A 17,175-nucleotide genomic window follows, 5' to 3' on the forward strand; every position below is an offset into this window, starting at 1 on the left:
GAAGTTGAATGCTTATACTCTTCTATACTTCTTTTCCACAATTAGTTTTAGCCCCTGCTCGAGTCTGGTGGTTCTTGCAGCATTCTGTGTGTCTGAATCCTCTTCCAACCTTCTCACACCTGGGGGTGATGACTTTGGGCCTGAAATAGAGAGACATGGTCAGGAGCAAAAAACTTAGTTTTTTGCACTAAGGAGTCAATTCCACAAAGCAAAATTTAAAAGTTGCTTTTCCCCACTTTTTAAAGAAATGCACTATCTGCAGTTGCATTAAGCATTCCTTTATTATTTTCCCTTTGTTTATGGGTTCTGGTCATTTTTCTTAATTTTTGGCTGGTACCTCATTGATTATACAATTAGTATACACCACAGCGTGTGACTAGGGCCGCAGCTCTGATCAAATTTTGTTTGAGGCAAAACACTTGGAGCTGATTTTCCTGATTTACTCAGTAAGCATCTTATTTGGAAAATATAGATTTTCTCACAGTTCCTCCTTAAAGCTGTATTCTGACCTGATAGCACACTTTACACTTCTCAAAATTTATCACTTTATAACTCTAGATCATAAGCACTTATTTACATGCCTATTTTTGCTTTTATAGTTGAATTTCCTGAAAATATCTAACTCATTTGTATGCCCCACAAATGCTAACACAGTGTTTAATTATAATCTGTTGAAGTGAAATTTATATAATTGGCTTACCCCCCCAAGAACTTCAATAGTTCCCAGTAGCATGGCATGAAAGATCCTTCTTGATCAGGTCCTTGCCTCTGTCCAAGTCTCATCAGCTGTCATTCTGTCCTACCTTCCAGCTCCCATAAGTTCTAGCCCCTCTGGGCCATGCCTTTCCTTTGTATATCCTCTTCCCTCAAGACAAGTTACCCTTTTGACTGCACGGTGAACTCACCACCTTCAAGTCATAATTTAAGATTGTTTGTCTGTTTATTGCTTTTCTTCCCTCTAGGGCTTATAAACTTCATGAAAGTAAAGGCGTGGTCTCTCTGGCTCACTGTTGTCTGTCCGGTATCTAAAAGCAGATGGGGACTGAATCAGGAAGGATCTTAAATATGATAAGAAGTTTTGATTATTGCTAGAAGGCAATGAGGACCCACTGAAAGATACTAAGCTTTAAACTGTTATGGACAGGTTTTTGTTTTAGGAGGTTTTTATTCTACAAAATCACTATCATTACTGTGTGGGGGAGTGGGCTGGAGAAGGCAAGACTGGCTCTAAGAAATCAGATAATTAGAGCAAGCAAAAATTATGAAGGCCTGATTTGAGGTACCAACAGTGAGGTTGGGAGGAGGTGAGGAATTTGAGAGGCAGAACAGCAGGAATCAATGAACTACTGGATGTTGTAACTGCAGTCAGAGGGAGTAAAGGGTAAGTCCAGGTTTCTGGCTTTAAAATTTCGTGGTTGCTAGTCATGTCAGGAACTATCACGTAGTATTACAGTTGTATGTTTACCTATGGACCACTCCTAACAAGTCATGTGTATGCATACTCAGTCGCTTCAGTCGTGTCCGACTCTTTGAGACCCTATAGACTGTAGCCCGCCAGTCCATGGAATTTTCCAGGCAAGAATACTGGAGTGGGTTGCTGTTTTTTTCTTCAGGGGATCTTCCCCATCCAGGGATCAAACCCACGTCTCCTGCAGTGGCAGGCGGATTCTTTTACCACTAGCGCCACCTGGGAAGCCGAAGGAGTCATAAAGTGGTGGTTTTAGTGAGTGAAGTTGCTCAGTTGTGTCCGACTCTTTGCGACCCCAAGGACTGCAGCCTACCAGGCTCCTCCGTCCATGGGATTCTCCAGGCAAGAATACTGGAGTGGGTTGCCATTTCCTTGTCCAGGGGATCTTCCCCACCCAGGGATCGAACCCAGGTCTCCCACATTGCAGGAAGACGTTTTAACCTCTGAGCCAAAGGTGTCTTCGACTCTTGCGACCCCATGGACTGTGGCCCGCCAGGCTCCTCTGACCATAGGGTTCTCCAGGAATACTGGAGTGAGTTGCCATTTCCTGCTCCAGGGAATATTCCCAATCCAGGAATCGAACTCGGGTCTCCTCCATGGCAGGCAGATTCTTTACCGACTGAGCCAGGAGGGAAGCCCGAGTCATCAAGGGACCTTGCTAAAAGTCTTTGTATTAGCCTTGTTAGAAGAGCACCTATTATGTAGGAGGCATATAATTAAATGAATGAATGAATGAATACACTGAAAATACTAAACAGTTTGTATGGTCCAATAAGAGGTATGGCCGATAGCAGAAATTCTAAGGATACTGTTCTCTGCATGCTGTTATCAAGACCGCGAAGAAAGCAAGCGGTAACTATGTTTCTCAGGTGCTCTCTGCCTATTGTTCCACTAGAAAGCTGACAATAAAGTTTATTTAAGCGTCGACGTGCCCCGACGTGGCCCCGCCTCCCCAGCCAGAGCCGCGATTGGTGGGCATTGTCCGGCGGCTGCCGTTCCTAAGCCACGATTGGCTAAGGCCGCCATCATTTCGGAGCTCCCGGCGCCCGCCCGCCTTCTCGCCGCGTCACCCGTGTCTGCGCCTCCTACTCTCCTTGCCTCGCCTCGCTTCTCCCGGCCGCATCCCGCGGGACCGGAGCGAGCAGCGGGGACCATGTTCCGACGCAAGTTGACGGCCCTTGACTACCACAATCCTGCCGGCTTCAACTGCAAAGGTGAGGAGGCGGCCCCAGGCCCGCAGCGCGTCCGTGACCGGCCGGCCGCCGCTTTCTCAGCGCCCGCTTCTGGGCTCTCCACCTGGACCGTCCGCGGCCTTGTCTCCCCGGCGCCCCTCTCCTCCCGGCCCCGAATACCTATGCTTTCTCCCATCCTTCCTTATCCGCTACCCACTCTTGCCTCTGCATCGCCACTTTCTGCACTTGCTGAACTCCAGACACCACCCCCACAGCCCTCGTCCGCACCCTCAGCACTCTAGAAGGAAAGTCTTCGCTTTTTAGCCCTTCAGCCCCGTGTTTCACGGGTGATTGGGCGATACCCTGAGCACCTGCTGGGGTCGGCAGAGTGCTGGAATTCTAGGAAAATGCTGAGTAACTTGAAGACGCGTTCAGGGAACTAAGGAGGGGACGGGGTAGGAGTAAGGGCAGTCAGAACCCATCCAGCAGTTTGAGCCCAGGACAAAATGAAGTCCAAGACTGACAGTGTTGGGGTCAGCGCGTGTACTAACGAGCTAATTACAGTGTGGGGGTTGTTGGGGGGGGCAGTTAATAGACGAGCGGGGCAGGTGAATTGTAAATACAAAGGTATTTGGGATTTCACAGCTTGAAACTGTAGAAAGTATTAAGATTGCTACCCACTGCTACTCACCTGCCGCCCACCACTACTTATTTTCTTCCATAATTCTTGGCCGGTGGTAGATTAAGTTTGAAAGGGATCGAGTAACACCTGAGATGTTAAGACCATTGTGTATTCTCAAGACTTGGGGAAGCCTAAATTTGAACTCAAGCTTGAACTTGGAAATTGAAGATGACAGTGTTTTGTCATCTCCTGTAGAAGCATGTCAACTTACAGAATCTTGTTTTTCTGCTTTGCCTTTTATTTAACAAAAAAGGTTCAGTAGGAATAGAGCTTAGATCTGGATTTGAAACTTTGAGCCTCAACTTTTTCACTGGTAAAATGGGAATATTACTTACCTCAAAAGCATATGGAAGGATTAAATGAAACAACATACATACTATTCAATGAATGTGTTTAATGTCCTTAATAGCAAATGACAGTGATAGTTGGTATCCTTGTTCTGATCGCCATTTAATTTCTTGTACTTTATTGTTGCTATTAATTTAACCTTGCTCAGTCCTTTCTCCCCCTCTTCCTCACAGGAACTGAAATAATAACTGACAAGTAGCAAAATTGTGTGCCAGGCACTATTTTTATTCTTATTTTATTTAATCTTTCATAACAAGCCTATGAGGTAAGTCCCCATTTTGTAACTCAAGAATCTGAGGCACAGAAAATTTAGTTAATTAGCCCAGGTTCACACAACCACTGAATTTCTGGAGCCAGAATTTGAATTCAGGCCAGTATATGAACAGAAGTTAATCCAAAGTCTGTACATTCAACTCCTACTTCAAGCAGCTCAAGTAATTTATGATTTTGCAGTTAAAAAAAAAAAAAAATTCCACAAGACTATTTGTGGAGAAGTAAGTGTTGTACCTAGTTCGTCTCATGGGCTTCCCTTGTGGCTCAGCTGGTAAAGAATCTGCTTACAATGCGGGAAACCTGGGTTCGATCCTTGGATTGGGAAGAACCCCTGGAGAAGGGAAAGGCTACCCACTCCAGTATTTTGGCCTGGAGAATTCCATGGACTGTATAGTTCCTGGGCTGGCAAAGAGTCGGACATGACTGAGCAACTTTCACTTTATTGATTTATATGGTGTTTTTATTACAGATGAAACAGAATTTAGGAACTTCATTGTTTGGCTTGAAGACCAGAAAATCAGACACTATAAAATTGAAGACAGAGGTAATTTAAGAAACATCCATAGCAGTGACTGGCCCAAGTTCTTTGAAAAGGTAATAAATTAGAAAGTAAAATATACCGAGAGCTTGTCTATGAAGACAGCTTTTAAAATAATATAATTTTTCTTTTAAAATAATATAGCCGGATAAAACATCCACAAAACTTATTTGCAGGGCAGGAAGAGAGATGCAGACTTACAAAACACACTTTTGAATACAGCAGGGAAAGAGAGGGTGGGACAGATTGGAAAATTAGGATTGACATATATACACTACCATGTGTAAAGTAGATACTGGGAAGTCAGTGTATATAGTGCAGGGAGCTCAAGTCAGTGCTCTGTGATGACCTAGATGGGTGATGAGTGGAATGGGGGGTCGCGTAGGAGGGAGGTCCAAGAGACACACACACACACAGACGTAACTAATCATTGTACAGCAGAAACGAACACAACATTGTAAAGCAATTATACTCCAAACAATAATAATAATAATCAGTGTTAGAAAGGCTTGATTTCAGGGATGTAACTTTTTTTTTTTTTTAACCATATTTTTAAAGCATATTATCTCTTCCTACCAAGCATTCAGTATTAGATAGAAACAGTATGGTGAATCATCAGGCGTGAGGGTGGGGGCAGGAATATAGGGGATAAAGAGTTTGAGCTTGATCCAACTAGGGAGTTCTCACAGTTTTAGGTGATATGACTGGACTAATGTTGCCACTTCTCAGCTTTCCCAAGCAATCCCTGGCTTCTTGAAACTGTCAGCATTAAGCTAATGTATCTGGAGAGCAGGCCCTTATCCCCAGTACTTAGATGAGTGCCTGACATTCAACGGAAAGACCTGTTTCTTTCATGAAAATATATATTTATAAGTCTGTATTTGTATACATATATGTTATGAATATAAATGAGTGAATGTATAGCAAAATTTATTCAAATCCTCTAGGGCCCTGTACCTGACTAGCAGGCTGCCCATTGAAAACTAACTTTATAGACTATTAACTAATAAAAGTAATGGCACAGTTAGACACTCAAAGAAAAGAAATAGTGTAGTCCAAAAAACAAAGAGACTTCTTAATTAAACAGGGACACATATAAATAGTAAAAATGGCCAAAATCAGATTTTTTTTATATTACATTAAAAATGTAGCAGAAATAGTATTAAGACATTATTAACATGATTGAAAACTAAGGTTCTCTTGTGTTTGCTTATATTTAACATACACAGTTGTCCTTTTTGTCTACAATAGAAATAATACTTTTTAAAAAACGGTATTATCTTATTTTTGTGGGTAGAATAACTTTTTCATTGACCTAGTTTAATTTTAGTAACATTTTTGCAGAAAACAGTTTTTTCAAATTAGAGTAAAAATTACATTTTACAGTGTCATTATATTAAACATTTTTATCAGCTCTGTTACTTTGATGAGATCTTTTCCTTTAAGAATTTGAAAATGATTTAATTTTTCATTGAGTGGAACAGAGTGTTTAGGTAGCTAACTTTCTCTCTTTGTGGACTAGGGAATTGTGTAAGCTACATACTATCTCTGTGACAATGAGTAAGTTTATTAACCTTTCTGTGGCTTGAGATTTTTATCAATAAATGGGGATAACAGTGGTATCTTGTCTCAGGAGTGGCATATTGTTCATGAAATATACCTGTGAGCCTGTCACAGAGGTGCCTGGCCCATCACAAGTGCTATATGTTTGTTGATATGCCTGCTTCTGCTACTAATATTGGTACCACTAGATCATTTTCCTTTACCCTTCAAAAGTATATTTTGAAATTTTTGACAGACTTGTTAAGACTTTGAAATACATTATTAGAATTTTATATTTGCTTTTATCACATTTTACTTAATAGTCTACTCGTGTACAAGACGATACAGAGTTCCACGTGTGGGAGGGTGTTGAAGAATAATCAACTTTCCAATGAAAAAGACCCAGAAATGACAGTAAAGTAGTATAATCTAAAGATAAATATATTGGAACTTACACAGATACTGTCCTTAAGGTGGTCTCTTTGGAATGATGATGTCATTGCTTAAAGCATATTTAGAACTTCTTTTGGAATCAAAAGATTTAGATCAGGAGACATATTTTGAATATTGGCAGTTTTTTATACTTTGAAGTTGGGTTTGCTTTTTGTATCATGACTAAATCTTGTGAATGAGATGCCTTTTTTTTTTTTTTTTTTTTTAAAAAAAGCAGGTGAATAAAATTTTTGGTTAGAAAATAAGGTATGGTTAAAAGTGCTAATTCATTAGGTATCCCCCAAAGGATTTCCAGAAGGTTTGAGTTATAGCATTGTTGTGGGATTAGATTTTAAGCTCCTGAGACATTTACTTTAAGGACATGCTTATTTGAATATATCGCTTCTGATGTTTATTCAAAACACCTGTGTGTCACATAGCTTACTCTCTTGGAAGCATTCCAAAATACGAAAGCTAAGGTTTAGATAATAATTGGGTTTTGTTTTTTGATACATGTTTTTATTTAACTACTCTGTGTATTGAGACCTAGAATCATGGTTTAGATTCAGGTCCCTGATTTAAGTTGTATAACTGTCAGGAAGTGTTAACCTATAGGCTTCAGTTTTCTCATCTACAAAATGCAGTTATTGTAGATCAGTGATGCCCTGTCTGGAATCTGCAAAAGTAAAACTTTCATAAAGCATGATGGGAGTACTTAATTTTTTTCCTAAAGTAGTATATACTTAAATGGGTATAATTGCATCAAAGGTTTAGTAATATAAATGTTACAAGAAATTCGTGAGAGATAAAAACTCAGGTCTCTTAATTCCACCATGTTTTATTTTGTGACTTTATAGTAACAATGAAGCAATTTTCTTTTTCCTTCACAGTATCTCAGAGATGTTAACTGTCCTTTCAAGATTCAAGATCGACAGGAAGCAATTGACTGGCTTCTTGGCTTAGCTGTTAGACTTGAGTATGGAGATAATGGTATGTTTTGTGGGGAATATATTGTTTTAAAGGAAGGGAGAGAAAGGGTGGGAAAGGAGGGTAAAAATGTAGGGAACTTGCCCATTTGTCTTAGATTGTTTTACCTTTGATTCATTTTCAGTTTTGTACATCCTCATCTCACTTTACAGTATCTGATTAAAATTTTACTTTTTGTTTGTAGTCATTCTAGATTTTCTTTTTTAGAATTTGAAGGTGATGTCCTCTCACAAAGTCACATCACTTCAGTGAATTTGCTGGCTTGGCACAGTCTGCACCTTAGCCTTCAAGTTCATTTGTTGCTACTGTCCCAGAATTAATAGGATTTCAGGTCTTGGGTGCAGCAGCCAATTTCACTAGAGACTGAAATATACATCTAATGCAAATATGCACTATAAGCCAAAATGTATTTATTATTCATGTTTAACATTATTTTATTACAGAAACTTGTATCATTGGAATATTTTGAATATTAGTACTTACCGTGAAAATAGGTTTCCAATAAACCATTTTCTCTCATTAGGCCATTTCATTTTGAAAGGCCTGCTAACATCTAAATCTAAGATCTGATTATCTTATTTTATCTCCATCCTCTGCATTTATGTTCTCTTTCTTGCAACTATCAGTTCCAGTCTTAATCATTTGCTTTTGAAGCCTTTTTAATGCCTTTTGTTGTTTAGTCTCTTAAGTCATGTCTGACTCTCTGGGAATCCATGGACTGTAGCCCACCAGGCTCCTCTGTCCATGGGATTTCCTAGGTAGGAATACTGGAGTGGGCTGCCATTTCTCGCTCCAGGTTTAGTTTCAGTGTCTTTGGCCCCTCTTTTCTTCCCATCCATCTTTTCCTTTGTCTGCTGTATCTTTCCTTCTCCATCTCCACTGCCGTCACCCAAATTCTAGCTCGTGTCCCTTTCTCCTGAGATTATCATAACACCTTTCATAGTAGTCTCCCATCTGTGTCACCCTCTGTTTTCATCCACATGGCCCCCACCAAGCTAATTTTTTGAAACATAAATGTTTTAGGATGCTACACTTTGTCTCCAAAGTATAGTTCCTTTTATATATTCACAAACACCATTGCTTTCCCATTTTCTACAAAAGGAATTTCAGGCTCCTTAGCATGATATCAAAGCCTTTAAACTAGTATTCATATACTTGCCACCCCAGCCAAACTAGAGTAATGCTGTTTCCTCTTTCCACCTCCTTTTTTCCCCCTTCTTTCTTTGCTTTCACTTTTCCCTTGGCTAATATGCCATTTCAGTCTATCTCTACACATATAAATCCTGTCTGTCCTTGTAAGATCCAGCTCAAATGCCAGCTAGCAGCAGTGATACTTCCTTGTTAACTTTCATAACTTTTACCTCAATAACTTTTTAGATCATTTGCACTTTTCATTTTGCTCGTGTTACTTGCCTCATTAAATTGTAAGCTGATGTTCACCTTTGTTTTCTACATGGTACCTCTATTAATTTCCTGTGGCTGCTGTAACATATTGCCATAAACTCAGTGATTTAAAAGACAGTATTTTACAGTTTCGGAGGTCAGAAGTCCAACATCGGTATCAGGACTGAAGTCAGTTTGTCGACAGGGTTGGTTTGTTTTGGAGGCTCTAGGGGAGGATTCATTTCTTTGTCTTTTCCGTCTTCTGGAGGCTGCCTGCTTTCCTTGGCTCTGTTCCCTGTATCTTCAAATCTAAGCCGCATAGCAAGTTCTAATAATCTCAAGTTCTAATAATCTCGGTAATTCTGCTTTCATTGTCACGTCTTCTCTGACTCTGACCTTCCTGCCTCCCTCTTCTAAGGATGCTGTGATTTCATTGTGCCCACCTAGATAATCCAGGGTAACCCGCCACCCCCAATTTCAAGGTCCTTAATTCAGTCACACCCACACAGTCCCTTTTGCCATGTAAGATAACATATTCATTACTTCTGGGGATTGCAGTATGGCCATCTTTTGTGGGGAGGGAGCAGTCATGGTTCTCTCTGCCACAGTACCTGATGTAGTTTCTTGTGTACAGTAGATGTGCTTATCAATTTTAATAAATCCTTGGTAAGTGCAATATATGAATGTAAGTACAGTTATTTCTCAGTGATAGCATGGTTTCTTTTAATGTATAAAAAAGCTGAGTTTATATCTGAAACACTGCCCCTTAGCAGTAGGAGGCACTGTTGTTCTCTTACAGCTTTACATTGATGAGTTCATTCTTCTTGACTTTTAAGTTATTTTAAATTTTTATTTTTGATAAATTATAAATTTTTATTTATGCCTTAATATTTTGTAAAGCCTTTAGCTTGCTTGTCAATTAAGGTGATTAAAAGCTAACTTAAGTTCTTTTAACTTTTTTTGATAATTTCAAATTTACAGAAATGTTGCAGGAATAATAAAAATAATTATTACTCAAATTCTGCAGGTGTTATTAACATTTTACTTCATTTGCCTTATCCTTTTCTGTGTATTCACATACTCCTAATTTTTTTCTGAACCATCTGATACTAAATTGTAGATGATTTCTCTTGTACTCTGAAGCACTTAAATGCACATTTCCTAAAAGAAAAAGTCATTGTCTTACATAGCTACAGCATGCTTATCATAATCAGGAGATTAACTTTGATTCTCTGCTGTTGTCTGTAGGTATTACTCACATTTCAGTGTTTGTCTCAGTAATGTTCTTTATGGCAAAAACAAGCAAACAAAAACCTCCAAAGCAATCCTGGATTGTGTGTTTTGTTCATTCATCTCTGTGTCCATTCTCCTACACTCTGGAACAATTTACTCAGTCTTTGTGCTTTAGGACAGTGACATTTATTTTTAGAATGGGTGTGTCTGATGGTTCCTCATGGTTGGGTTGAGAGTTTGTAGTTTATTAAGAATAACACAAGTTATGTTGCATTCTTGTAAGTACCTCATATTAGGATGCATGTGTTAGTGATATACCTAAATGTTAGTCATTTTTCTGATCACTTGGGGAAGCTTTCTTCAGTGTAAAGTTACTGTTTTCCCCTTTGCAATAAATATGTATCTTATTTTTTTCTTTTTGACTTGCACCTCACAGGATGCAAGACATTCATCAAACCCCATGCCCTCTGCAGTGGAAGACCAGAGTCCTAGTCACTGAAATTCCTTAGATACCTATCTTGGAAAAGAGATACTTTGAGATGATTTCTCTGTGCTTTTCCTCCTTAAATCTTAGCTTTAGTATCCATTTGATGATTCTGGCCTGAGTCAATTATTATATTGATTATGATGGCCAGAAGGTGTTTTTCTGATGCCATCATTCTTCTACATTTTTTTTGGCTTTCCACTGAAAGGCCTTTAAGAGCAGTTCCCTTCTTACCAATGTATGTTTTTATTCAAATCAGTGTAGATATGTGAATTCTTATTTTACTCAGTGGGTTTTAATCCTTATTTGTCATCGTGTATTTAAATGTTTGTTCCAGATTTGGCTAGTGGGGACTCCTTTCAGCTAACTTCTGTCTGACTTAAATTTTAATGCTTTTATTTTCCTTTTTTTTTTTTTTTTTTTTTAAGCAAATCATAAAAGCACTATAGCCAAAGATGGCTTGGGGGGGCATTAAATTTAGTGAATTACTATTAAATATTTTTATTTGTAAAATCTTAAAATACTGTTTTTCAAGTAAAGCTAATAAAATATATTTTTGGAATTCTGCATTTTAAGACTCAAAGTTTAGCTTTGTGTATCATGGTGTATTTGAAGTGCTGTTTTTTTCTAGAAAGCAAAGTTTTTGATTCTGTATACAGCATTCAAAAGATTTGAGAAGAAACTTCTTAGTAAATTTGTTTTTAACCTCATGTGACTTATATTTACCTACCTCCCATTCTTCTACCCCTCCCAAGTTTCAGAGGAAGCTGAAAAGCAGACTTTCTCAAAATTTAGATACCAAAGAAACATTAATGAAAAGGTATTTGTGTTGGATAATCATTTTACCTTAATTAAAACAATAAACTACTCATATTGTCTTGTAGAGTTTTTTAATAGCAAAAAGTAATTTTGAATGGATGAGTTGTCTGTGCTTACAACCAATTTGGCTTAAATTCAATAACTAAGCAGTGTTTGTTTTACCTTAAGTTGAAGTCCTACAAATTGTATTTTTGGCTGTCTTTACAGCTGAAAAATACAACAAGGACTTGGTACCTGATAATACAAAAAATGCTGACAATGCAGCTAAAAATGCAGAGCCATTGATCAATTTGGATGGTAAGTTTATAAATGCATAAAAATTATCAACATTTTTGGTTTCTTAAATGTTTTTTACTTCTAGAATGAAGTCTGGGTTTACTTGGTTTTAGTAGATTAAGAATGTTTCATGGAGACAGACATTTGTGTTCATATTTTTTTATTCTTTATGCTGTTTTTTATTGTTGTGACAGTGTCCTTTCTCCTTAGATAGTTGAGTACCTGAAATTTAAAATGCTGTGCTTTCATCTGTCCATAGTAACTTGGGTGTTTGATTTGTGTTTAATCATAGTGGTGATTGCTTTCCTAGGTGCAGAAAATATTAATCTAATGACTATGAAACAAGTGTTAAAATTTCTCATTTTTGTAAGTCCCAGATGTCTTTAAGTAGTTCTTTCTCCTTTTAAAAGTATGATGATTCTAATTACTTAGGTTATGTTAAATATTCTTTTGCTGACTTATGGTGACCTGTTATTTATGAGTTACCCCTATGAATTAATAAGCTGCTTGGACACTCTAGGGCTGCTGCTTGGAGAAAAGGTTTTGGGAAAACTGTCCTTTGAAGGGAATCTGTGTATTAAAATTAATAGCTTTTTGAGAAAATTTAATTAAAAGTGCTACATAAATGGGCCTTGCAGAGAAAGTTACAGGACAAACCTCATGTGAGTTAGTCATTTATTGGGTTGTTCACTTTGGTTGATTAGTAGGAAAACCATTGATCTCATCAATTTACCTAATGATGATGCCCCATACTACTTTTGTCAGCATTAATTTTAGAAATTAAGAGATTTTTTTGTTACTAGAAAATAAAAATGTTTTTAATATATGCTTACATTTATGTCTGTAATTACATGCTTACAGAGCTATAAGTTGCCATTTTTAATCTTTTATAGTAAATAATCCTGATTTTAAGGCTGGTGTAATGGCTTTGGCTAACCTTCTTCAGATTCAGCGTCATGATGATTACCTGGTAATGCTTAAGGTCAGATTCATATTTTTGATTCATACATGTAACAATTTAAAAACTCATTTTCTAAGTAATTATATATTTATATATAATTTTTAAAATCTTCATTTTCTAAAAATAATTGATATTTAAATCTATGGTTGAATGAGTAAAATGTGGAGGAATGTAGGACATAAACCGGATTTAATTAGTTCATTGGTTTTAGATTACCTAACAACCAATATCAAAGTATTTACTATGTACCTGCCTCTGTGCTAAATCTTTTGCAAAGATGATCTCATTCAGTCTTCCCAACAATCCTAGAGATAGTTAACTGGTATCTTTTAAAAAATATGTATATGAAGAAACAGACTAAACGATAATAGATAATGTTCAAGCTGACACAGAAAATGATAGGATTTAAACTAGACACTTGACCTTAAACTAGACACTCGGTCCAATCTTCCTCCTGTATCACCCCACCTCTTTTTAATTAGTCCTTCTAAAGATTCATGGTCTATAATACATTAAGATCATGGAAAATGCCAAACTAGTAAATGGTGCATTTGGTCAAAAATATATACCCCCAAGTCTCTCTGAGGAGTGAATGTTTCTGTCCTCCAAGCCCCCCATCCTAGATAGGCCATTCAGTTCAATCCTTCCATCAGGGAATCTGATGGTCTGAAAGATATGTCTTATTTCTGAGAGGAAAATCTGTTCTTGCTTCAGACAATTCATGTTGAGTAACTATGATAGTCTTGTGGGGGAGGGGCAGGGGAGTGGTCCTTAGGATACCAGATTGGAAGTTATTTTAGAAATTATTATTGATTTCTATGAGAAAGAGCTTTAAATTACTTTAAGCCACTTTTCAGGAAATTAATTTCACTCTCCCCACAAGAGATTAAGCCATAATTTATTCTCCTTTTTAGAATTATATTAAGTGACAGTTGTAAGAAGGGAAAGACTATTCTATTCCTAGATTATTGTAATTCTTTTTGCTGAATCTGAATGTTTAACTTGGATCGTCTCAACTCCAATTGGATGCCAAGAGACAAAAGTTGTTTTTAGTGAAATTTAGCTCTTTCAAAGGCTTGTTCCTTTCTTGGGCAATTATAGAAATCATTTTGGAATGGTTCTACAGTGGTTGTTTCAGCCTTAATCATAAACTTAGAGGAAAATAGTGTATTTGGGATGCTAAAGTATAAGTCAATTATAATAAAAAACTATAAAATTCTAATCCTAACTGCATGTTTGTTCTTTTGAGTTAATTGAAGCAAACAGTACATGACAATATGGACATCTTCATAGGTTTGCTAGGTGTGAGAATCAGTACATTAACTGTTTGGCAACTGGACTATGTAATATATTTGCAGTGACTGTTAGATTGGTTTAGTTATTTTTCAAATGTATTTTTCCAGGTTTTTATTATTAAAAATAATTTTTCACACTTATTTTGGGGTTTTCACTATGATTCACTAAAATTCCTTAAAAAAAATCTTTTCGAGTGTGTGCAAGTACATGTATGCACTTGTGTCTGCAGTGAAAAAATGTGTTGATAATGAAAAAATGTGTCCTATGAATAATCTGAAAAAATTTTACTACAGTGAAGAACCCAAGGACAGTATTATACACTACTCTTTGTGTCAGAGATTGTGTGCATGCACACACGCATGTGCATATATCCCTGGTGAGCTTGTAATTTGTTAGCCTTTGTGAGTATGTAGAAGGATCTGGTAGCAATAATTGTTTTCTGAAACGATAACTGAGCCTTGGATAGAAAGGAGACCTTTATTAAAATTTTTTACCACACACAAATTACTTATTCAAAAAATGTAATTGTTATGAACATCATTCCACATTATTAAATGTTAAAAGTGAAAACTTGCATTACATTAGCAGTTTTCTTTATTTTTAACTTGCTGGAGAGTTTGGTACTGAATTAAGTATTTCTAATTTCATCATATTGAGCATCCTTATTCTATATATTGAGAGAAGAAAAGATAACAGCCAGTAAAAAGTAAAACTAATGTTTTGGGGGATTTCTTAGGCAATTCGCATTTTGGTCCAGGAGCGCCTGACACAAGATGCAGTTGCTAAAGCAAATCAAACGAAAGAGGTACGTTGTTTTTTTTTTTTAATCTAAATAAATTCTAAATTATTACTGAACGTTTTTTTGGAGTTTGAACTTTGCTTGACAATGCTTAAGATAGTCTGTGCTAGAACTGCCCAGAGAAAGTACTTCAGCAGGGTGGAATTAGATTCTTAAGCAAATTGTACCCAGTCATATTTGAGTGAAAAGTGAACTTCACATTTATCTCACTTCATTACTTTTAAGAAGCTACCAGTAGCACATTGACAGCCTACCAGTAGAAAACCACTGTGTGTGCTCAGGTAATTTAAAAGAACTTACCCTTGTGAAATTTACTGGGTTATTTTGACTAACTTCTAGAAAACAGGACACACCTCCTCTTTGTTACTCGTTAGTTTTCCTTTTCTACATAAATCTTTATCTTCACCCTTTTGTTTCTTCAGAGAAATCTCATTTCCTACCATAAACCATGATAAAGTAACTTGTTCATAATTTTAGGATAGTTTCAGATGAATTGTACCAAAAATCCAAATGTCCCTAAAGTCTTCTTGAGTATGGGTCAGTGCAGACAGTGTCCTTGGGTTAGCAGCTGCAGATATCTGATAATGCCCCTTCCTGCTACCTAGATGAATGTCTTGGTTACAGTCTGTATTCTGAACCCTGGTCCTTCGGTCATGCCTCCCTCACCCTCTAATTCCCCAGTGTCTATTGTCCTCTGACCTCATCTTTATCAAAACCCAGTAGTTTTGAAAGGTTATTAATGCCAGGGCAGGGTAATGCCCCTCTGAAAGACACTCAGTTTCTTTTAAAGGTTCTTACTGGCTTATTAATTATGTATGAATCAGGCCACTGGAAATTAAAGCTCAGCTTATTTCACCCCCACTATAGAACAAACAGTAAGTTGTTTTGGCATAATAAAATCATTCATAATCATTCAGCAAAACTATGCCTTTGGTTTGGAAGGCAGTGCAAATAAGGCTGTAACCAAATAATCTTTGCTGTTATTTGCCAAGTAAAATTCAGTTTATTTTCAGTGTTCCAAATAAGTCCTAACTTCAGTGTCATCTCAGAAGATACTGTGCTACTGTAACAACAGTGGAAGAGTTCTACAGTTTCTTGTTCGCACTCATTCAGTACACTGGGTTTGGGGCATGAAGTGAGAAGTGACAGTTTAGCATTTGTAACATTGAAAGGATTGACTTTAACTGGTAATGATTTTATACAGTATATAATAAGCAGAGAGTCTAAACCGCCTTCTTGATTTTTGATAGTTATTGTGAACTTTATATGGTTTGGCATCATACCAAAGATGGTGATTATGATACAGTGCTGACTGGTTAACTAAATGGTTTAGATTCTGTTCATTTTCCAAGACCATTTCAAAGTAACTTTTAAATAATATGCAATCTGATAAATGTCATAACCAGAAAAAATAGTTCTGTATATTTTAGATTTGTACAGTTCATAAAGACAAATTGATATGCTCAAAGTTGAAGAAGCTCATGAATGGAAGAAATCCTGTTTGTCCTGTACACTGGCTGCTTACTGTCACTAAAGTGGACAAGAGCAGCCCTGTCAACCTTTGCTCCATAGCTGTAATGATAGCACTGCTGCAGCAAGGAGCTGTGCTTTTATAGTGCCTGGTTTTAAAGGATTGGATTGTGTTATGGAACTAGCTTCTTACTACATGGAAAAAGCTTTTTTGGGGTTTTTTTTTTTTTTTTTTTTTGGTAGTAGGAAAAAAGTCACTCATCAAAAGGCATATTTAAAGAGAAAATTCTCAGGCACCTTGCCACTGCAGCTAAAAGGGCTAAAATAACAAACTAGCTAGTTGCTTTTCAGTTTGAGCTAAGAAAATAGACATGTATCACTATATATAGTCTGATTTTTGTCCTTTTTCCTTAAGGGCTTGCCTGTTGCCTTGGACAAGCATATTCTTGGTTTTGACACGGGGGGTAAGTGATTTTTAATTCAAACTTTTGAGAGACTTGGTGATTATTTGGGGGAAGTGAGTGAATAAATGCAAAAGTTACTGATTAATGCAGTGTTTCTTATGAAACAGATGCAGTTCTTAATGAAGCTGCTCAGATTCTGCGATTGCTGCATATAGAAGAGCTCAGAGAGCTACAGACGAAAATTAATGAAGCCATAGTAGCTGTTCAGGCGATTATTGCTGACCCAAAGACAGACCACAGACTGGGAAAAGTTGGAAGATGAACATTTTAGGATTTCAGCTTCTCACCTACTTAGTACAATTGGGAACCATGTAAGCTTTGGCATGTGTTTGGAAATGTCATGTTTTCAAGGGAAAAATCCCAGAAAATTGACTATGTTCTAGAGATTTACCATCATTGCTTTTTCTTTAATAAAGTTGGGAAGGCGATTTTTTTTTTTGACTGTTGGTTATGTATCTGTAAAAGTAATCTGCTTTCTCCCTTGTGGTTTTACGTTCATGCCACCCCCGCAACTTCATTATAGACAACACAAATCCTTAAGTCATAGG

The 17,175-nt window shown here is 37.2% G+C and overlaps 1 protein-coding gene across 1 annotated transcript; it reads left to right on the forward strand.

The window, feature by feature from the left end:
* Positions 1-2,464: 2,464 nt before the first annotated feature.
* RTRAF (RNA transcription, translation and transport factor) lies at positions 2,465-17,053 on the forward strand. The gene is made up of 8 exons (XM_055537650.1): positions 2,465-2,682; positions 4,413-4,537; positions 7,346-7,445; positions 11,569-11,658; positions 12,531-12,619; positions 14,631-14,699; positions 16,579-16,627; positions 16,735-17,053. The coding sequence occupies exons 1-8, from the start codon at positions 2,622-2,624 to the stop codon at positions 16,887-16,889; spliced, it is 738 nt and encodes a 245-aa protein (XP_055393625.1). The 5' UTR covers positions 2,465-2,621; the 3' UTR covers positions 16,890-17,053.
* The last annotated feature ends 122 nt before the right edge of the window (positions 17,054-17,175 follow it).

Source organism: Bubalus kerabau, chromosome 10, assembly GCF_029407905.1.
Source record: "Bubalus kerabau isolate K-KA32 ecotype Philippines breed swamp buffalo chromosome 10, PCC_UOA_SB_1v2, whole genome shotgun sequence".
NCBI lineage: Eukaryota > Metazoa > Chordata > Mammalia > Artiodactyla > Bovidae > Bubalus > Bubalus kerabau.